Source organism: Lutjanus erythropterus, chromosome 10 (genome assembly GCF_056507025.1).
Source record: "Lutjanus erythropterus isolate fLutEry1 chromosome 10, fLutEry1.hap2, whole genome shotgun sequence".
NCBI classification, from domain to species: domain Eukaryota; kingdom Metazoa; phylum Chordata; class Actinopteri; order Lutjaniformes; family Lutjanidae; genus Lutjanus; species Lutjanus erythropterus.
In genome coordinates this window covers 38,977,080-39,000,637 of record NC_139326.1, presented here as the reverse complement: position 1 = coordinate 39,000,637, position 23,558 = coordinate 38,977,080, and the positions used below count along the sequence as shown (strand labels likewise).

General features: G+C 38.8%; 1 protein-coding gene across 1 annotated transcript in view; it reads left to right on the top strand.

The window, feature by feature from the left end:
- The window catches only part of cacna1ba (calcium channel, voltage-dependent, N type, alpha 1B subunit, a), a 162,922-nt gene that overhangs the window by 120,601 nt on the left and 18,763 nt on the right, over positions 1-23,558 (top strand). The window contains exons 35-43 of the mRNA XM_084729269.1: positions 137-202; positions 1,064-1,155; positions 3,986-4,136; positions 7,840-7,967; positions 8,207-8,303; positions 11,245-11,350; positions 15,243-15,350; positions 19,929-20,050; positions 20,671-20,852. Of these exons, the coding sequence (XP_084585395.1) occupies positions 137-202; positions 1,064-1,155; positions 3,986-4,136; positions 7,840-7,967; positions 8,207-8,303; positions 11,245-11,350; positions 15,243-15,350; positions 19,929-20,050; positions 20,671-20,852 (1,052 nt within the window). The remainder of the gene's footprint in view (positions 1-136; positions 203-1,063; positions 1,156-3,985; positions 4,137-7,839; positions 7,968-8,206; positions 8,304-11,244; positions 11,351-15,242; positions 15,351-19,928; positions 20,051-20,670; positions 20,853-23,558) is intronic.

Below are 23,558 nucleotides of genomic sequence, written 5' to 3'. Positions count from 1 at the left end.
TTATCCACACACATGTGCTAGTTTCCTTTCAAACACACATACTACCTGCACTCACAAACCCGATCACTGTGGCTGGAGTCATTCAAAGTGGACATTAATAATTCAGTGTGTTTTGGATTCCCGTTGTTTCCTTTAGGCCCTGCCTTATGTTTGCCTGCTGATCGCTATGCTGTTCTTCATTTACGCCATCATTGGGATGCAGGTGAGTGACATCACTCTCAGAGGTCCTGCTATACATACAGTGGTTCACCATTAAAGGGACATTTCAGATTTTTTGATGTGGGATCATATGAGTATGAGTGCATGTCCATATTCAGTGTGTTACATACAGTAGATTGCAGTCGACTGGCTCCCAGTTGGAGAGGCAGAGAGGAGTAGCAGGACGGAAGCTGAGTAATGCACTGCTGTGGACGCTGTCAGCAGCAAAAAATATTTTAAATTAGTTTAAAGATTGTGTAAAACTTTAATAAATATGTCTTCTGAGTTTGTCACAACACAGAAACATGTGTTATGAACCACCCATCACTAAATATATAAAATTAGGTCTCAAAATCATGAAAAAAAAGATCAATTTTCTCTGCTCTGAAATGCTGGGGGCGTGTCCACTCCACTGTCTCAGTGTCAAACTCTACTACGACCTGAAAATGACAAATGAGCCAGAGGACAGTTATAGGATTTTTGTTTTTTCCTGTGTCGGGTTGTTGGAACTGAAGTGAGCTGAAGTGAACTGCTGGTCTGATTTGAACTGAGAGTCACTGAAGGTATGTTTGTAACTGGATGTAGAAGACTTTTCACGTTTGTAGCAGCTGTGTCCTAACATGTATAATGTGCTTAGAAGAAAAGCTTTTTTTTTTCTTTACACAGACTTTAATTGCATATTTAACAGTAAATTGCGTAGCTTCTTACACCAGTTCTCCTCACTATGGATAAGTCTCTCATACAATCCCACTTCAAAAAATCCAAACTCTCCCTTTAAATACTTGTGGCATGAACATGAAAAACATGAACTGGGTATTAATAAAAATGGAACACATCCTTTTCCCTCACTGTGTCTCTGCTGTAGGTGTTTGGGAACATCGATCTGAACGAGGACACAGCTATCAACCACCACAACAACTTCCGCACTTTCCTCCAAGCTCTCATGCTGCTGTTCAGGTACAACAAGACTGATCTACTTTATAGCTCATGAGATACCTCAGATGTCCCTGTACACCTGCATACCTCAGATGGACAGACCAGTTGGTGACGAGCAATACTGCTATTTAAACATGACACAGGATTTCGTCTACAACTTGACTCAGTTATCACCAATTGTTGAGAATTGGGACAAATCATGTCCTATCAAAAAAAAAAACTTAAACATTATTAATACCAACAATAAAATTACAATTTTTGGTGAAAATGTATTCTTTAAGGATTTATAGATATGAAATATATTTAATTTATTAAATGTTTTGCTTTATTTTTTTTTAATTTATAAACTTGCTCTGTTCCAGACAACAGCCTTCTCCCATACAAGAATTTACAACTTCAAACAATTTAAAACTGTTAAAAACCTTCAAAATCTAAAACTAACAATACCTACTGTTAAGAGAGGTATACAATGTGTGATTATAATCATCTTTGTTTTAAAGTCAAGTTTTTTTATGAAAATTGTGGCCCTTTAAAGTTGTGTCCCAGATTTCTATCAACTCCATCAGATTTTTATAAAAACATGATTTCGATGAAATGTTTCACTTCCTGGTTTAAAATATGCGGGAATCCTGCTGAAGCACTGGTAAACTTTCTGGTTTTTGACAAATTCATTAAATAATATTTCAGATGTGTCTCAACCATAACATGTTAACTCTGTATCCCTTCTAAATCAAAGTTAAATAAGAATTAGGATTTAAAAATGTGTATTTTGATTAACATTAAGAGAACTCTCAGACACTTTAATGTTGTGAAATGAAAAAATATAATATTTTGTCAACTCTGTATGATGTCAACTCCATCAGATATTCCATCTGACCAAATTGATGTCTACATTTAATAAAATATATTTAGCAGGACATTACGTTACACTCCATTTAATTAAAAATTCAATCACTAGGAGGTTGGCCCATTACATGGTTTAATAGTCAAGAGTTTGATCTTTGTAAATACATTTTGTCAGCATAATTGAAGAGTAAAACTCAAAACCCCCTGAAAATACAGTTTTGTCCAAATTCTCCAGAATTAACTGCTACAGTGTTTACTAGGAAAGAGAAAATAAACTTGTGCGTTCTCGTACTTGTGTGTAGTCAGTCAGGCGGACATGTGGAGTGTCCAGACTGAGACGTATATTTAAAAAAGCGATTGGAATTACATTTCAAACCACATCCAAATGTGCTCGTGTGTTCTTTTTTTGTGTCTAGATTGTCTAAAATCAATCTGGTCATTCCAAAAAACACTGGCAGTCTGAACAAGGCATTAGGGTCCAGGATATAGTCAGAAAAAACTATAACAAACACATATTTCTTTTCTCTAGTCTGTATAAATGTTTGTCCTTTCGATCTTTGAACAAGTGCTTTTTTATCTGGGGTATTGAACCTGACTGGCAGAACTCTCCTTCCTGCTGTTATGCACTCTGATCCTGGCCTCATGTTTACAAGATGGTAGGAACTGGCTAAGAATTAGTGAGTATGAGGACAGCACAGATTTCTGTAATGTTCCCACTGCTCTGACACACAGTCGGTGTTCAGCGAGCCTTTAATTTGATCAGGCCTCAAGAGGACTGCTGCCTCACTGTAACAGTAGGCAGGAACATGCTCCAGTAAACAGTGAAATATTCTCAAACTCTGAGCACAGCTGCACTGTCACATAGATGCTTTATGGGTTGTATTTTAATTTTTAATTTATGCTAAATTCATTAAATCCATGACTGGAGCAATCAGTGTTACAGTGGAGATTTGTCTGTGGCCAAATTGTTTATTTTTAATGAAATAAATTATTTATTTTATGTGAATTTCTGAACTGCTCTCTGAAATCAAAATTACACTGCAGATTTTATGGACATAGCCTGACTTGTTTTCAGACATGATTTGATTTTTAGTTTCATTAGTAAAGCAATAAAGGCCCTGAAAACTTACTTCTCAACCAGCTTCTTACTGTGAGCCACGAGATGAGAAGGCATGAACAACACACACTTCTCTGACAATGTTTGAATTACCTCACCGTATATGTTTTGTGTCTTCTGTGCTCTTCATACTGAAACAGATTAGCTGAGTCTTTGAATTTAAACTTAAAAATTAAAACTAAGAATGTTTTTCTCAAACTTTAACATTAATTGTTGCTCATGTTGTAGAGAAATCCATCTGGATTTTTTTGGAGTGAGCTTTGGAGATATCAGCCCGAGAGATGTCTGCCTTCTCTCTTATATAATGGCACTAAATGGCACTTGGCTTGTTTTTGCTAAAAGCACCAAAATACATTTGAAAGCCTCAGAATTAGTGTCTCTGTCCAGAGATCATGACCCAGTTACTCGTCATAAAACAGACACCTCATTGTGAGCAGTTTCATGTTAGTTCTACTTTCTCTCAGCAGTAGAACCTACCAGAACTACTTTAGAATCTACTGAGACTACTTTGTTTCTAGCAGAAAAAGTAGAAAAGTAGTTACTACATGAACTATAGGGTGAACTGTCCCTTGATAGATTAAAACAAAGTTTTTTTAGGCTTTAGTCAAGTAATCATAAAGAAACATAAAACAAACCCAACCAAGTCAATTTAGCTTCAAGCAAAATTTTGATAATTTTTCAATTCAGCTTCTGTTGATTCTATATTATCTGACTTTTTCTGCACGAGGCATGAACATAACAACATTCAGATGTCACTGAATTATTATTTCACTATCAAACTATCTAACAAGTCATGTTTGGTTGAAGCTGAACTACGAACCTGCAAAATGCTGTCAGTCCTTTATGCCTCTCTCTGTCTCTGTCTGTCTGTGTCTTTATGTACATCAGGAGTGCAACTGGCGAGGCGTGGCACGAGATCATGTTGTCATGCTTGAGTCACCGTCCCTGTGACGAGCTATCTGGGTCCCATGGGAAGGAGTGCGGCAGTGATTTTGCCTACTTCTACTTTGTCTCCTTTATCTTCCTCTGCTCCTTTCTGGTCAGTACTGAAACACACCTGGATGTAGCCACTGTAGCTGTTGACCCGTGATTTCTTTTGTCAGCTGTAACTGTTGGGTCTCACTGGCTTTCAGAAAAGTTCTGATTCATTAGATTTTGTGGCAAAAAGTAGCACAACAAAGTTCATCTATGTCCTCACGAAATAGCTGCTACTAGATCCCTGGAGGCATTGGGCCTCATTCACTAACGTGCATAAAAAATGTTTTTACTGTGTGCACAAAAGAAGTTCTCTGATTCATGAAACACTTGCACCAGCCAAGTTTGTTATTAGCACCATGTGTATGTTAGTGAATCAGAATCATTCTAAACTGACAGGCTCATACCCGCTGCCTGCAATCTGCATACTGACACACCTCCTTTTCTCTACATAAGGAAATATGTTTGCATAGAAACGTATCATAGAGGAAGAGGTGAAGTCACTGTAACCTCACGTTCAGGCAGAATCCGGTGTTGCTGCACTGTGTGGGGGTGTTTATTTGTGTTTAGAGCTTTACTAGGAAGGAAGACAGAAAAGACACTTTTGCGACTCCTTGGGCTGCAATAACCGAAGTGCATGTTGTGTCCAAGGAGAAATGGAATGTGTCTCAGATGAAAAAAATGGTTTGATGTTCAAGTTGATGCATTAACAAGAAAAACAGACTTGAAGAAAAATCAGAAAAACCTGATCTGTCAGCTCAAGATAAGAGACTCAGCACAATTATTGGAAATATCCACAAGTGTGATTAAAAAAAAAATGAGTGTGAAAGTGATAGTGATTATAATAATAATAATAATAATTATTATTATTATTATTATTATTATTATTATTATTATTATTATTGTTGTTGTTGTTATTATTATTATTATTATTATTATTATTATTATTATTATTATTATTATTATTATTATTATTATACAATAATACATAATACATTCAGAAAATGCAACAAAAAGAGCTTAACAAAAAAACAGGTAGTCATGACATTTATGATCAAATCCTAAAAACAATGAAAATAAAATCAAATAAATCAACCATAAAAACATTAAAGCCTTTTTAATGAATGTGGCTTTGAAATGCTTTATATTTAGTTAAAAGGTGTGTGTTCAACATTGTCTAAGACAGCCAGGCTGTCGTCATTTGTGCATACGCATGGTCTGAAATGTTCATACGCACGGTTTAAGCACAAATTTGTGCGTACGTACTGTTTGTGAATGAGGCTCAATGTGACTACTTGCATGGCTCATTGGGGAACTACTGTATCTGGCCAGCTAACTGCTAGCTAGGGATGAGATTTGATATGTTTTATTGATACCAATGCCATTAGCAAATCTAGTTATCCTTCTTATTCTTTATTGATTTCTTTATTGATTCCAGATTGCTTTTAGCTGAGCTTGCTGTAGCCTTAGAGCTAGCTGTAGAGAGCATTAGTTTTCATTTGGGTTTCAGATATGCTAAGCCTGCCTGTGTGGCCCTGATGTTATTATAACAGGATATTCATCCTTGATAACAAACGTGCTGCTTGGTTGTGAAGCAGTGGCACTCGTGCATAGACTATCAAATACATGGCATTCCTAGGATTTAAGCTCATGTTGTGTAGAAAGATGTTCAAGCATATTGCTGATGTTTCCACCCTTACTTTTTTACAATTTGAAGTTTTATTTGGTTTTATCACTGTAATACTAACAAACACAACAGAAATGGCAAAAATCAAAAGAACAAAAATTAAAAAAGTAAGACAGGTAATCAAACAGATATTGATATAGGAAAGGTCATTATGTTGTCACATTAATGTAGTTGGCATAAGTGCATGAGAGAAATGAAATAATACTGTACTAAACCTTCAGACTCTTGTACAGGTCGGGTCACATATCTATCCTCTAAAGCTGTCCCGTTGTTCTTTAATCATGTTGTTTCTGCACTTCAGTCCTCCCAGCATCTTTTCAGCTATTTCTATCATTTGTTCGTTCTACATTCTCAGTGTAACAGTCTGAGACTCTTTCCAACATCTAAGAATCATCCAAGCAGAGGTTGTTAAGCCAGTAGTTAGTACTCTGAATGCAAATTGACTTTGGCATCATGGTCCTGTCCCCAAAAAGACACAACCTTGGTGTTGTAGGCAGATCACATTCTAACCATTCACTTATAAATTCCACAACATTCCTCCATACAGGAAAAACCTTTGGGTATTCCCATAATGCCTGCCTGTATGCACCATGTTGTTTTGCATTTCCAACATAAACTGTCTTTAATTAGACCCATTTTATTGAGTCTTGTTTGGGTGTAATAATTTTGTATTGAATAAATTTGCCCCCGGCTTCTCTGATGTATTTTCTGTTGTTGGAAAGAATTCTCCTCCATGTTTCTTCAAAAAATTTTACAACCCAGGACTTTTTGTTACATCATCCTAAGATTTTTACAGCCATTGTTATTCACCCATGGACATAACCCACACCACTTTGATGCTTGATGATACATTGTTTGTAGAGACAAAAAGAAAGTGGTTCTGGTAGAGTCTAAAGTAGTTCTTGCCAATTCTACTGCAGAAATAAATAAGTTCCTATATTAAACTGCTCTCAACAAGGTGTGTGGATTATCCTAAGTGACCAGGGCATGAATTTTGGAAAGAAACATTGGTTTTGAATTTTTCAAATGTATTTTTGTGTGCTGTGAGCACCACTAGCAGTGTGCAATTTAGTCCCATTTTACTGGAGAGATGGCCGATATTTCTACAGCCAGTATCACCAACACTCTGCATCTCACCCAAACAATCTAGATTGATAAATAGCACTACAAAATCCAGTGGGAAAATCCAATTGGCTTTGGCCCACTAACTTCTGGGCTGGCTTACAACAATACGTCATCCCTGCAGCACTCTATTGTCTGTGGCACAAATTGGTGTGTCATGGTTCACCAAAGTTAAAGTTGACACAACAGATTTGTGGGGATTTGCCTCACCTCCAAAATTTCAGAATGATTACTTTAAAGGAGCAATATGTAGACATTGCACGTGCAGTTTGAATAATAGTTGGAACAATAGACTTTTGTTTAAATAGGTTGTAATCCTATTTAATGCAGATCTATGGTTGAAGTGAGTTGTTTTCCAACAAAACGACACTGACAGGCAGGTTGCAAGAGCTCCACTGGAGTGCAGGATGTGCTCAGCCTTTTGAACTGAAAGTAATAGGCGATGAGTCCTCATCTGTAGGTTGTTCAGCTGTTTCAAACTGTGAATTGTATATTAATGTAAAGTTAAGCTTGTTATCCTGAAAACTAAAGCCCACTGCTCTGAAAATGCACACTCTGGACAATGAGTTAAGTGGCTGCCAGTCTCACTGCTGCTAAACCCCATTAACATTTTGCTCAGTTTAATGGTTATAAACATCTATGTCTTCTACAAGTCTTCTACATTAATGATTTCTTACAACATATAAACAGACTCCTATTCACTTGGCCAAAGTTCGGCGTTAATTTGAACACTAAGTAATGTGAAACGGCTGTAGTGGTCCAGAATGGAAATTTCGAAGGGGGACACTACAGTTACAGTGTTCATGTCAAGTGAAGCAAGTATTTCGGCATAACATGATGATACATTGTGGTCATTTCATGATTTATTACAGTAAATGTATTGCAGATTTCTCCTTTAAATGCATGTGCAACCAGGCCACAACTCAGATGTGAACTGTTCCTAATGTCTGTGTTGCAGATGCTGAACCTGTTTGTGGCTGTCATAATGGATAACTTTGAGTACCTAACCAGAGACTCCTCCATCCTGGGGCCTCATCACCTTGATGAGTTCATCCGGGTTTGGGCCGAGTACGACCCGGCCGCATGGTATGTCCAAGCCTCCCTCTGGGCCCCAGAGAATAGCATACAGAGTAAAGTGGAGGGTCTAGACACCCTGACTTTACTCCTCTCTTCCCCGATTGTGACTAAGGTGACTGAATGAGGTCTCATACACAGGCCTTGTTCCTATACCTTGTTGTATGCAGTCAGCCCACTGATGATCATTGTTTTATTTGAAGCTGTCCTGAACGTTTATTGTTTATTTATGTGCTTGTTCTTTTCTACAGCGGACGGATTTCCTATAAGGATATGTACAATTTGTTACGCGTTATCTCACCCCCCCTTGGCTTAGGGAAGAACTGCCCTAATAGGGTAGCATACAAGGTTTGCAAATACCAGACATTTCCGTCACTAGGGTGCTTTGTGTACCTCTATGCCAAGAGACTTTTAACTGAATGGCTGTGCACCAATGAAATCGCCTCTACACTAGCACCCGCCCCTCCAAACTGACTGGCTTTGGTTGATGATGCCGGAGAGGAAACAAAGCTTTCAAAGCCACGGCACTGTCCCAACATGCCGCCTGCCATGCCTCCTTTCTCCTGTCTGTAACGTTTAGACGGCAGACACGTCTTACCTCACATATCTATCAGATTAAACCCTCAAAAGTCTCAAAAGGAATTTGATCAGCACATTCAGATCTTTAAACCATCTGAATCAGATCAAAAGCTTTATGAAGGATGTGATAAGATCTCTTTATGAAGACGTCTGCCAGAGGAAAGCCAGGCTATGAGTGAAAGCCCCACAACTAATGTCCGGGCTGGCATTGAAACCTTTGTCTCCGTGCACCCTGGTTGAAGTACCAGTGGGATGTTTGCTAGCATGCTGAGGCAGACATCCCCGTTACAATGCTGTCATTTCTCTTCCCTCCCATCAGCATCCTGTGTGTTGGGTCAAGCCATCTTCCCCTCCTCTCTCCCCTCCTCCTCCTCCCCTCCTCCACCAAAACTCACTCTTTATCATCCCATGTCTCCTGTCAGGGATCCTGAGCTCCACAGCGATGCATCCCTGTGCCCCAACACCGTGGCCGAGGATGACATCCACCTTACATCACACTCTGGGAAATCTATTAACAACAGATTTCTGTTTTTCCTTTCCATTATTCTCTTGTTTTGTTGATTTCTTCCCTTTGTTCCTCTCCTCCTTCTCTAACTCCCCATCCTTCTCTGTTTGCGTTCTGTATTTTTTTTGTTCTGATTTCCTACCCTGTCAAGTGGCCGTATCAAGTACCTCGATATGTATCAGATGCTGCTCCACATGTCCCCACCCTTAGGTTTGGGAAAGAAATGTCCACCAAGAGTCGCCTACAAGGTAGACCCTCCTCTTCCTCCACCTTCTTCCCTGTGCTCGACAACCTTTCTCCCATTGGCGTGAACTCAAGCCAATGTCTGTGTTCTGCAGTGTTCCCTCGTTTCTTCACTTTGTTTTGCTAGTGCTCTGATATTTTTGGTGTAAGCCCCTACTTCATCTTTACTGTCTTTACTGTTTCTTTGAGCATAGCTGCTTGTGTGGGCTAATCCCCATCACTAATGATAACAACATAGTTTAACTAAAAACATAAAGTAAATTAAGATATATATTATGTATATGGAGGAAATTTGCTACTTTATGTCACTATTTCCTTTGAATGGTACGCCCTAGTTGGGGTTTTATTTTGTGGAGCAGTGTATGTGTGTGTATGTGCGCTCAGGTGTGTGCGTGTGTGTGTGAGTGTGTGCGTGTTTGTGTTCAGCTTCTGTTGCTTTTCTATGGGGGTAATACTCTCTATGTGTGCTTTTCACTTTGTGGGTCTGTCTTTGCTGCCTCTCATTCCCTCTCATTCTTTCTCTCATGTCATCTCGTCTATCCACTGTTGGAAATATTTGTGTGCGTGCGTGTTTGTCTCTATGTTCGAATGGACTGCACAGCATTGCCAAAAATATGCCAGTGTGATTTTTATTTCATTAATTTATTTTCCTGAATATTGATTGAGATAAATAAAGAACAGACACACTTTCCTCCTGATATTTGCATGTCATTTGTATCTGGATGTTTTATCTGAATGAAAAAAAAACTGCAGATGATGATCATCATTAACATCTAGCAACGGTCTGGCTTACAGTGTGATCAGGTCTCTGCCAAGAATAAATAAGGTTTGTATGGTGTGATCTCATTCATAAGATCCAAATCTGTTCAACAAGTTAAAGTCACCAAAATCCAAATACATAATCTAATCTAATCTAATCTAATCTAATCAAATCTAATTATAATATAATATAATATAATATAATATAATATAATATAATATAATTATGGAGTGAACTGTCCCTTTATGTACAGGACCTCATTCACCCAGAGTTTTTAGGATAATATTTCTGTCTAAAAGAGACACTGACCTTGTCTTTTAAATTTTCTAGCAGTCCATATTGCTGTCTTTATAACTGATTGTGCAGCGTGTGGTTGTGTGTGTGACCACATGCAAATTAGGGTGGTTGTACATATGTGTGTGTGTGTGTGTGTGTGTGTGTATGTGTGTATGTGTGTGTGCACCCCTCAGCTCTCCATCCCCGTCTCATTCTGAATCTGGTCTCTCTTACTTTCTGCACTGCCACTGATAGCACATGTAGGTGAATGCTTTTTGTGTTCAGGGGAGCTCAACTCTTACAGCAACAATCCCACAGCATTCTTTCTGTATGCATCTAGTGGTGCCATTAGTCCTATATGAGCCAAGTCTTCCTGCTAAGGCTGCCCAAGCTTGGTGGAATGGACACTCTTTATTGCTAGCTGCCACTGTACATGTAGAGCATACTCAACCTCCTCAACTCCAAGTTGATGATTGCTCGGATGGCAACCACAGAGTCGAGCTCCTGCGACTGTCGAGGCACCCTCATGGTTATGCGTTACATGCCTTCTCTCACCTTTTTTTCGGTCAATGTCAGTCTTGCACCAGTGCACTTTGACTTGCAGCGTAGTGCATACTTGTAGCCAATAGCAGTGAATGTGAATGTCTAGTTTGTCTCCTCTGTACGTACTTGTAGAGAAGGCTTTTTGTGTGCTGAACCGAGTCTCACTAACATTTTACCAATGTGGCCAAACTTGCACATATTCAACTAAATTTAGCAAAGCACATGTAAGGTCCTTTATACCAGCAGAGTGAATCCATGGAGGGGATTGGATCACAGCAGCACACAGATTGATTTCTCTGGGTGAACTGTATGTTCTCATTGGGCTATTTGCTGCCTGTCAGTGATCTAACGTCTCTCTGTCACCACTCATCTCCACTTCTCAGCGCCTCGTCAAAATGAACATGCCCATCGCTGATGACAACACTGTCCACTTCACCTCCACCCTGATGGCCCTGATCCGCACGGCGCTGGAGATCAAACTGGCCTCAGGTCAGAGAAACACACCACACATCAGCAGAAGAGAAGAGAATAAAAACGAGTAGAACAGACTAATGTAAAGGCCTTCTCTCTGGTTTTCATCCCAAGAAAAGACAACACTATATGAATAATGTTAACATTGCCTCCAGTATGATTAAATTGAATTGCATATAAATGTACATTACACAGTGTGTTTGAATGAAGAATCACAGGCTATAGGGCCACAAATCACAGGAAAAAATAACTACTTACACTGACGCTGTAGGTGGTGACTGTAAGGCAAGAGGATTAGAAACATTGTAAACTACACAACAAGTATTATAATCAGGAAATTGTTTAGACTTTGCCTAAATTAGTTTTATTATCGAGAATGTTGGTTAGTGAGCTGGGTGGAGAAGGCAGTTAATACCCCAAGGAAGTGAGGAACAGGATGAAGCTTTTCACTATAAAAGCATGTTTAATTGATGAAGAAAGTCAAAGTGTGTTAGCCAAGGCTTTTGTTTTGACTTGCTGTGACTGTTCAATTTGTTCATGATGTGAAGGTTTAAAAAAAAAAAAAAAAAAAAAAAGCCACCAGCTCGCTGACGAATTAAAGATTCAGTCTGTCAGACAGATAGCTGGTCAAATGGTTACATTTGAACTTTGTACCATAACTCACTGTGGTACATAAATATATATTATATTACTACTACTATTAACAATAATTATATTAATAATAATAATTATGGTAAGTTATTTCAATAGCACTTTTCTTAACCTAGTTAAAGGAGCAATATGTAAGAATTCAAACATGCAAAACTTAGCTAAAATTATCAACATAATGTGAAGAAACAACAGTTTTGACATTATGCCAAAGAAGTCTTTGCTTGCTTGCTCATGTGTCAAACTTAAGGCCCACAGGCCAAATCCAACCCGACACGTCATTTTATGTGGCCAGCAAGAGCTTACAAATAATTTTATGTGTGCAATAGAATCTTATGCTGTATTACAGAAGTACGTTGTCCATAAACTACATGTATGTCAGATATGCTAGATAGCAACTCATTATTGTATAGCTGTTTCCAGCAACGTGGCTCTAACCAAGTGGTTGTAGCTAGTAATGTTAATAGTAGCAGTCTAGCAGAAATGCCCTCATGTCATTTTTAAGAAAATATACTTTTGATTTGAAACCTGCTTGCAGAAAACACAAACTGAGACTACTCCTGACTTGACTTGACTTTAAAAATGTAATATGATAACAATTACATAAATTTAAATAGTCTTACATTTACAACCAGCTCTTTGAGGGTAACCGTACTGCTGATGTGCTTGAATTCATTTTGACACCCCTGCTGTATTGTGTTGCAAAGACATCTTCTGAAGTTAGCATGCTAACCATCTTGCCTCAGCTCATCCTATCTTCTAATACCTCCTGTAATGCCAAGAGAATAATAGTTTTAGTTAGTTTTAGTAAAGAACATTTCAAGAAAGGGAATATTCTATTTTCTCTCTATTATATATTTTCCTTATTAAACTGTACGCCCTCTAAATTCAAGGAAATTTCTTTTACCAAATTGAAGAAGACAACCAAAGATGAGCTTACAGTAATTGTCTTGTTAATTAATTGTAAACCACACTTCATTCAAACCAGACAGAAACAAAATGAAACTCACCAAAACATCTTTGGTTTGTCTTTCCACTGACATAAGGCCTCACTGTATGTTCACATTCACAGTGACACATCTACAAAACAGCAAAATGTGGTTGGCTACATTGTTGCTGAGCACTGAGCAATGTTGAGGCCAGCTCAACTTTTATTTGAAGCACATCATACCTGACACACAGCGACAAGTGTCACACATCAGTCTCTGATGGTTGCCAGCTTCCACTGAAAATGATTTGTAGCCTGATACTTTGTCACATGCAATCTGAACATGCCATAAGAAGGTCAGGCTTATAGCCAATCTATTTAACACCTTATAGCTGGTTCATACTACATGCATGTACCTGTGCGTGACAGCTACCTGCTGAACTGCTGCGGCTGGCCTGGCTCTGGTGTCCACACAGGATGCGTTTCTGTTGTGGCTGCTGGAAGCCTCGTCTTTCAACACTGAATTTGCAGAAGAGTTATGAAGAGAGAAAAGAGCTGTAATTACACTGCAATCAGTATGTTTTTCCTTCTCGTTTGAGAGGGAAGGAGTGAGAAAGATAAAAGAGAGAAAGAAAAAGAAAGTGCACTGCCCATCACTCATTTTCTTTAATATCTGTGACATTCTACAGATACAGACAGTGAAATTGTAGTGAAAGGTGTCATCTTGCTGATATAATGTTGATCTGACTTACCATAGATCATTTTCACTGTGTATTTTTGCCAAGAACTGCACATCACATAGTGCAAATAGGGAGACTCTGAATCTCAAGTGTTGATGCAGCTGTGTGTGAGCAGCGCTGCTCAGGAGAGCTGTGTGACTGCTTTAACCTGCTAATATGTCTGCTAAAATAAAAATCAACTGGTAACACCTGTTGCACTGCCAAGACTGTAGTGTGAGTCGACCAAAGTGATTAATAGAACTGTTTTCTTGAAGAAATATGAAGCCAGTAAAAATATGCTAAGATCAGGGACATGTGTGTTTTCTTGTGTCAGACCAATCGAAGATGATCTAGTGTTTTTTCACTTTATGCTGAACTGTGATATCCTTCATCTGTGTTCGATAAAGTAGGGCTGAATGATTTAGAAAAATTGAAATTATTCTGACTGATATTGCAATTGAGATATGATTTGTGATATTAGAGGGAATTACAATTTTTACATCATTATTCCCATCTTCACCAAAAAAACATTAAAATGATTATGGTGTGATTTTTGCAGGGATCTGCACCAGACAAAAATTATGTGACAGCCACGAAATCTCTGCAGCACAACAATAACTCATAGAAAATGATATTTTGACAAAAAAAAATTTGCCTTTGACAAATATTGTAGTTCCTGCGATTTGAAAATTGCAGTAGGCCGTATGGTGATTTTGATAAAATTTTTGATTAATTGTTCAGTCCTACAATAACATGATGTATAGATGATACAGGTGGTTCAGTATATTGTGCTGCACCACTGTAGCTAATATTAGATCCATTGTAATGGTAATTACTGATGCTGGACTGATATTAAGTTGAGGTTGATGTTGCAGAACTTACTGATCTGTGCTTTTAATGGGTTTATAATCTGCAATATCAACATTATTATAATCTGGTTATATGTCAGACAAAACGTCAGCTTGCAGCATTAAGAGGAAAACTGAGGTGATTCTTCCCCGACCAAACTTAAACCTGAAACCCATCATTTTTCATGTCATCCATCTGATGCTTGTAGGTCTGACATATGGTTTCTGGTTCAGGCCAGTTATTGCAGCTTTAATAAATAAAGACAGTAAATATAGATAGATAACAAATATCTTAAGATGATGTATTCAACCTCTAAAACTCACCTCACTGTTATGTTCTGTGAAATGGCTCCTTTCTCAGCCAGCCACTCCCAACCTGAGTGACAGATGTGTTCAAGAGCCAGCTGCTATTTATTGTTTCAGAGCTGGAAATTAGCAAATCTGGCTCCCATTTGGACTCATTAGAGAGCTCTGTGCTGTGCTGGGCGTGTCTGCTGGATTCTCTCTTCTGGCTTCACTGCCTCTATCTGCACGTTTAATGAGGATTTCTCTTTGTGCCTAATCTCAGAAACAACTTCTACTGCTTGGCTTGCTTTGTGTTGGAAAGCTACAGTGAACAAGTTGGAAGATGTTTCTGTCATTTTTTCTGTCTCTTTATCTGTGTCCCTCTTTATTGAAAACACAGTAGGCTCCATGGTGCTGTGGCTTGTGGTTGATCTGTTTTAATAAAAGAAAATACAAGTCTCACTCTCTCTCTGGATTTCCAGGCATGGTGGCCCAGCGATTATCTGATGCTGAGTTAAAGAAGGAGTTGTCCACAGTGTGGCCCAACCTCTCGCAAAAGACCATGGACCTGCTGGTGACGCCACATAAACGTAAGCATTTCACCATTATGTACATTTTGAATTTTGTGACTGAGGTGTTTTACATAGTCACTGAAACAGATGTGTGTCTTTGTCTCTACCTGGCTCTTAAGGCCATGGTAAAGTGGGAGACACCGTTTCAAATATTAGACAGAGTAACTTGTCTTTAGTACTTAAAGATCCCTTCCATTCAAAAATGTGTTTTTCTTGTGTTTATGTTGCCTGACCCTGATTATACTAACTTGTGTCTGTGAAAAGTTTATCACTGGAGACAATCCTCGACTGAAGGGGGAGATATGCGTGCACTTCTCTAAGATCTTAGATTCAAATGTACCCATGCAAACTACATTTGGTACATAAGAAATTAGATTTTTAGCTTGTTGCTGTCTGATATGCTTTATACAGGCAAAGAAACCAGAAACCTCCAGTGCAGTGCAGAGAACAAGAGTTAGCATTAGCTGTGCACTGACAGTTACAAGCTAACAAACAACATAAAGAAATAAAAGATGCTAATGACACTCACCATTCAGATACCTCTGCCCAGTCACAGACTTTGGATCACAACAGGCTCCTGATCTGAGTCTGACTGTGACTCAAACATGTAGGTGTGAATCTCTCTGATGTTTCCTCTAACATTAATCACTCCTATACAAATACTGTTTAAATAATCCACTCAGAGTAATCAAGTAGTCCGCTTACAGTGTTCCTCAATTCTATGTTGTTTTTTAAACTTTACTCCCATGATACTTTGCCTCACAATAACAAGTCTGCTTCTAGCTGGCTGGCTGAGGCTGCTGCTGCAGCACATTGAAATCATGACAGGAAAAAGAAATGTATTTTCTCTCTGTCAAAAACATAGTCTCTTCAAAGTTTATGACAATCTGCCAAAGCTGAGCTGATGAGATGCAGCAGAGAAACTACAGAAAGCTATATCTTATATTTATCACTGTATTATATTATAATCTATTTGAATTATGTCACTCATTCTTGAGCATTGGAACAAAACCATATTTTATGGGGTTTTTTTAATGTTTACTCTTCAAGTATGCTGGAAAATATATTTTAAAAGGTCAAACTTTTGGCTATTAAACCTTGTAACAGGCCAACCTCCTAGTATCTATTTATTTTATTATATGTAGATGTCAACTTGGAGTTGACAAAATGTTACATTCATTTCACAGCGTAGTTGTAGTGAGCTGCTATTTTATTTTTAAAGTTCAGTTCAGTTCAGACACGTTATGGTTGAGACACATCTGATAACATTATTGAATGAATTTATTGAATTAATGAATTTTATTTATTTATTTTTAATGAAAGTTTTAGGAGGACATGATTTGATCCAGTTCTCAAGAATGTTGTACAGTCATTTCATTTGTACAATGATTTGAAACAGCAGTACTGTATTTTGAAAATTCAGTAAATAGTGACGCTGTTCTTTTCATAGCTTTGTATTCATTTAATAAATACACAAATGTGTAACATTTTAACAAAAGGAGACACCAAATGCAGACACCAGGGAGAGTATCAGTTCAAAAGTGTTTTAACAAAATAAAACAACGAAACAAAGAAACAAAGGCTTACACTGAGGGGAGGTAGAAATCCAGAGTCCAGGGAAAAACAGAATCCACAAAAGGCAAACTCAAAAATAGTCCAGGGGAAAAATATCATGACGGAAGCACATGAGGGTAAACACGGGACACAGGCTAGCAGACATGGGAAACACGCAGCACGAACTGACAAAGACACTGAACATTAAATGGGGGAGAACTAACAAGACACAGGTGGGCAAACAGGTGAAACACATGACAATCACAAAGGGTGGGAAACAGACAAAGACAGGAAGTAAAAACAGAGCACACGAGGGAGGACCAGAAACTACCAAAATAAAACAGGAAATAACAAAATCCCAAACCATGACAAAATGAGAAATAAAGAAAAATAAATGTTATTAATAGTAATCATCTGCTTGTAGTGATCAGTTTGACCTAGACACATATGGCCACTATAGCATGAAGGGTGAGAATGGTGTATGTGAATGTTATAAAGTCTACTGTGTGTAAAAAGCGTGTGTATGAAAATGGGACGTGTATTTATTTTTTATCATGGCACTGATTTCACAGTGTGTTTACAGCTTTTGAGAAACTCCTTCACTATAAATGTCTTTCCTGTGAACGTTCAACTGTAAATTTTCACATCTTACTGTTGCTAATATTCTCATAGTCATAAAATACTCTACAGCAGCAGTAGCAGCACCACTTCAAGACTCGTAGCACTGGCATGTTGTTGACAAGACAACAAAACACTTAACCATGTGAGAACCAGGTCCTAGATGACAAATTGGGTTTCAAGTCAGTTTAGGAGTGTACTGTGACCACTGGTATCAAATGCCTGAGATCCAGTAATCCAGTACTCACGTAGAATCCAAATCAATAATGAGCGAAAGGTCATTTAGCACTTTAGTAAGAGCATTTTCAGTGGCCCTGAAAGTAGACAGATAAGGTTCAGGAAGATTCCTTATAATATGTGGGATCAACATTGCTGAGAGACAAGTTCTTCTAGTACTTTTGAAAAGAATGGAAGGTTAGAGAATGATTGATAAAGACTCAAATCAAGGTGTGGTTTGTTTAGTAGAGGTTTAAACACAGCATTCTTAAAGACCAGTGTTTCCCAAACTTTTTTTCCTTGGGACCTAGAGTTTCCTTGAGACCTAGAGTTACCCTAACCCTGTATTATCTTGATGCTTTATTGAAAACATATACACACTAGACCTAACTTTATAAATGAGGAATAAATGCATTTAGGTTGAGTTAACAGGCCATCTCATTATTTTTATTTCATCTTATCAGGAAAACAATGTACATTTTAGCCTACTTCATAAATAACACAAAATAAGTGTATTTAGATGGAAACAATATTCACATTTTAAATGCTTTATAAAAGGTGTACTGCATGTATGAATCTTAAATTTGCAGAATTCCCTCCATAGTATTTCATTTATTTGGGGGGTCCTGTGGGTCCTGACCCAGTCTTTGGGAATGACTACTTAAAGGGGTAGTTAGGATCTTTTGAAGTGTGTTTGTATGAGGTACTTATCCATACTCAGTGTGTTACCTACAATAGATGGCTGCTGACACGTCCCCAGTTTGGAGAAGCAGCAGGAGTACTGGTGTAGGAAGCTAAGAAATGTACTGCTGTGGACAGGGTCAGCAGCAAAACAGATTTCAGATACTTGAAAAATCAATATAAGTGTATCCTATATTTAGCATATGTTCACCACTTTGCCTTGCCATCAGAAACCCTTTCAGAAAGACTCCAAACACTACAGTCTCCTCTGGTGAAAACAGTGATTTTACATCACAGTGGCTCAATCTGTTGGTATGATTGTGTTATTGTGTGACATCTGTGTTTTAAAGTGTTAGTTCTGATTCACTGCCATCTACTGTAGGTAATACACTAACTATTGATAAGTACCACATACACCTCAAATAATCCAAACTGTCAACTTCAAACTATCCCTTTAAAGCCAGCGGGGACAGTGCCAGTCATAAGTGACAAAATATCAATATTCAGCAAGTCCTAGAGATGATCAGAGATCTTGAAAAGGTTTAGCTGGTTCAGTGTCAGGGAGGCAGCTGGTTGGTTTGGGCAATGTCTCAAGAGAGACTAGTGTCCAAATATGAGAAATCACATGATCAGGAGAGCTACATATCACACTAAGCATTCAGACAATGAATGTTTCAACCCTGATAATTGCAAAAAAGAAAAAAAAAGTGGTGCAAGAGCTGAAAATGTTCAAATCTGTTGCAAATAGTTGCTAGAGCAAATCTATTCTGAATTATAGAACATATTACTTCAGTGGATATATTATATACACTTTATTGGTACATTTCCTCAATACTCTCATTCCCAGTGGGATGAATGAGGAGATTTCACCAGCCTGTTTCTTATGAGGGGAAATTCGATTACAAAATTGCCAGAACAAATGCTGAAGAAGCGTGTCTGGCCCAAAATGCCTGTGTTGAAATAAGAAATTGGAGTGCTGTCCTAATCTTTGTGTTTTATTATTAATGACAGTAAGGATTCAGCACTCAGTCTGCAAGGTTTAGTAATGAGTTGAAGTCATTATATCTTAAATTTCATGAGCAGTCTGATAAATAAACACTGTCCCAGGTGAGTACTGGTGTGTATGTGTCCATCGAGAGCATACAAAACACAGGAATTGTTGCAGTTGTTAGCTTTGCTGTTGCTGCCACCTTTTGGTAAGAGCTGTGTCAACCACCTGACTGCACTGAGGTATTTCCAATCAGTTCTGTCCAGATGCTTCTTTTGTTTACCTTGAAAATCGACTTTAATCACTTCCTGTGAATTTATCAAATCACTGACTGTAAGAAGTTACTCTTCTTTGAACTAAACCATTAGAGAGACAAGCAGGCAAATATAGATAGATGGAGGAGGGAGGAATGAGTCAGCAGAATCTCCTCTCCTCTCCTCTCCTCTCCTCTCCTCTCCTCTCCTCTCCTCTCCTCTCCTCTCCTCTCCTCTCCTCTCCTCTCCTCACTCACACCGTCTCTTCTCTCCTCACTTCCTCAGCCAATGAACTGACAGTAGGGAAGGTTTATGCGGCCCTGATGATCTTCGACTACTACAAGCAGAATCGAGCGAGGAGGCTGCAGCTGCAGCAGCAGCAGCAACAGAGCGCATCAGGCTCGCAGGTACAACATCACACCACACATGCCTGTACACTAAACACACACATGCATACACATGCACTAAAGCACACACACATACACACACACACACACATTGGATGCAGTTCAAACCTGTATGCATGTGCACATATATTATGCCTGCACACATAGATACACACCTTGTATGCCTGCATGCATACACACATGCAAAGACGGTGCTTTTGTATCCACTAGCCATTCACTGGTGGATTACAAAATCTATCAACAGCTTTCCCAATGTAGCGTTCTCAGTGTAACAGCACTCAGTGATTGGCTACCTGCTAAAGTAGCTGCATTAAAGGAACACACACCAGCCACAGCCAAAGATGAAGCTGCATTTGGCTGCTGGCTGGAGAATATTTGCAACCCTGCACATCTACTGTAGAGGTGCATGTTTCTTTCTGCACACACAAACACTCACACGGATACACACAAATGAACCACATAAAAGCATGACTGCGATATATGAATGCGATATGAATATTCTGGCCCAAGTCTCCACATCTGGGTGGCGCAGACCCCCACTGTCAGACCTGGATCCAACAATATTCTGCCTGCTGCCTCTGAATGTCTTCAGCATGGTGCCATCCGTCTCTCCTCCACAGTGCAAGGTCGGGGCTCTGTTTAAGCCATTGCTGCCTCTGACTCACATGCAGGAGAAAGATCTGCCTTCGATGTTAAACAGTGTGGAGCCTCCCAGCATGTTTCAGCACCAGCCTAAATCCCATACCAAGTCCCAGCCACAGACCAGACCTAGCTCCAACTCCCTCAACAATGGAGGCACGCTGTAAGTTCAACGCTTCAGGAACTAAAACTTAAAGGGATATTTTTAATTATTTGAAGTGTGGTTTCATGAAGTGCCTCTCCATGCTCAGTGTATCACCTACAGTAGATGACGGTCGACACCCCAACGTACTGGTGTATGAAGCTAAGCAACATCCTGCTGTCAGTCTGAGTGTATGCTTTATTTAGAATATTTTCCCTGCCTCACCTTGCCTCTTCTGAAGGAAAACCACTGTTGTATTACTCTCTCCAAAGACACCAGACTCCTTTGGCAAAAACAGTATTTTTACCTCACAGAACATAGGAGTTGCTGGTCCACCATTATCTGTTTGTTGTGTTTGTTTGTGTAATTGTGTGACTTCACTATTTTAAAGTCTTAGTTCATATTCACACAGTGACACAAACAAACTAACTGATTAAGACAGTGGTAGCTTTTGTCTTTGGACAGAGTGATATTTGGCTTGTACCCTACCAGTCAAAAGTTATGACTTCTCATTTCATGTTTTTCCTTTATTTTTTTTATTTATTTTTTTTACATTGTGGATTACTTCTGGAAACAAAAGTATTAAAATATGAAATTATATGGAATTATATAGCTAGCAAAAAATGTGAGAACAAGGCAAAATATGTTTAATATTTTAGATTCTCACACATTGTCTTCTGCACATGAAATCAAAGATTTAAGTACAACAATGTTATCAATATAATGTTTTTAAATCTTTGATTGCAAGTGCAGAAGACAGTGTGCAAGAGTCTTTTAGCTTTTTTGTCAACTATTGGTCTTCTACATATCTGTCAACCTACAAATGTGCAGAAGTTTTTTGCTCTTTTATATTTTAGATTTGTCAAAGTAGCCACCTTTTGCTTTGACAACTTTGCACACTGTTGGTATAATCTGAACAATTTCTTATAAAAAAATAAGAAAAATACAGTGAATGAGAAGTGTTGGTTTCCTGCTCGAAAACAGATATTGATTTTTTTTAGGTGTCTACAAAACATTTTGTTGCCAACCCTGTCCACAGCAGTATATTGCTTAGCTTCCTACACTGCTGTTCCAGCGTGTCGACTGCCATCTACTGAAGGTAATACACTGACTATGGAGAAGTACCTCAAGCAAACTCACCTCAGAAAATGCAAACTATCCCTTTAAGTCACTTCATCAAGCCTAAAAACTACATCCAGAACACACACTACAACATCAAGACTTTAAATCAAGGTAGGTTTAGTGGGTTTTGGTGTAGTTTACTGCTTCCAAGATGAAAATTAAATCCTGACTTAAAAATAAAGACTAAAACTGAGGTTGAGAGTCAGCTCCTGAGCTGATCCTGGTACTGCCCTCCCAACACATTATATGAATGAAGGAGAGCTTAGTAAGTGCAGAGGATCAACCCATTCAGAAACAAAATGAAATTATGTTAACAGATGAAATATTTACTTTGGCTGCATTTTCTATTACTCCGAATATCACTCATACAAATATGACTATTAACTTTTGAAGGTAATAAACATACAAATATGGTAAGACAAACCAAAAACACAAAATAAACACAAGCTGCTGCCAGCAGTGAAGAAAGAGAGACAGTGGTGCTGACACGAATGTTAATATTGAGATAAAATTCAGCTGAGCTCTCACTTAAATGTAACAAAACAAAGAAAAGCTTAGTTTTGTTTATACACCGATCAGGCATAACATTATGACCACCTGCCTAATATTGTTATAATATTGTTGTATAATATTGTTGTATTGGACCCCTTTTGCTGCCAAAACAGCCCTGACCCGTCGAGTCATGGACTCCACTAGACCCCTGAAGGTGTGCTGTCGTATCTGACACCGAGATGTTAGCAGCAGATACTTTAAGTCCTGTAAGTTGCGAGGTGGGGCCTCCATGGATCAGACTTGTTTGTCCAGCACATCCCACAGATGCTCGATTGGATTGAGATCTGGTGAATTTGGAGGCCAAGTCAACATCTCAAACTTGTTGTTGTGCTCCTCAAATCATTCCTGAACCATTTTTGCTTTGTGTCACGGTGCATTATCCTGCTGAAAGAGGCCACAGCCATCAGGGAATACTGTTTCCATGAAAGGGTGTACATGGTCTGCAACAATGCTTAGGTAGGTGGTACGTGTCAAAGTAACATCCACATGGATGGCAGGACCCAAGGTTTCCCAGCAGAACATTGTCCAAAGCATCACACTGCCTCTGCCGGCTTGCCCTCTTCCCATAGTGCATCCTGGTGCCATGTGTTCTCCAGGTAAGCAACACACACGTACCTGGCCATCCACATGATGTAAAAGAAAACATGATTCATCAGACCAGGCCTCCTTCTTCCATTGCTCCATGGTCCAGTTCTGATGCTCATGTGTCCATTGTTGGTGCTTTCTGTGGTGCACAGGGGACAGCATGGACACCCTGACTGGTCTGCAGCTATGCAGCCCCATACACAACAAACTGTGATGCACTGTGTATTCTGACACCTTTCTATTAGAACCAGCATTAACTTCTTCAACAGTTTGATCAACAGTAGCTCATCTGTTGGATCAGACCACACAGGCCAGCCTTCACTCCCCACTGCAGACCATGCAGTGGTCTGTGGTGGTGTCCATTTTTCCTGCTTCTAACACATCAACTTTGAGGACAAAATGTTCACTTGCTGCCTAATATATCCCACCCACTAACAGGTGCCATGATGAAGAGATAATCAGTGTTAT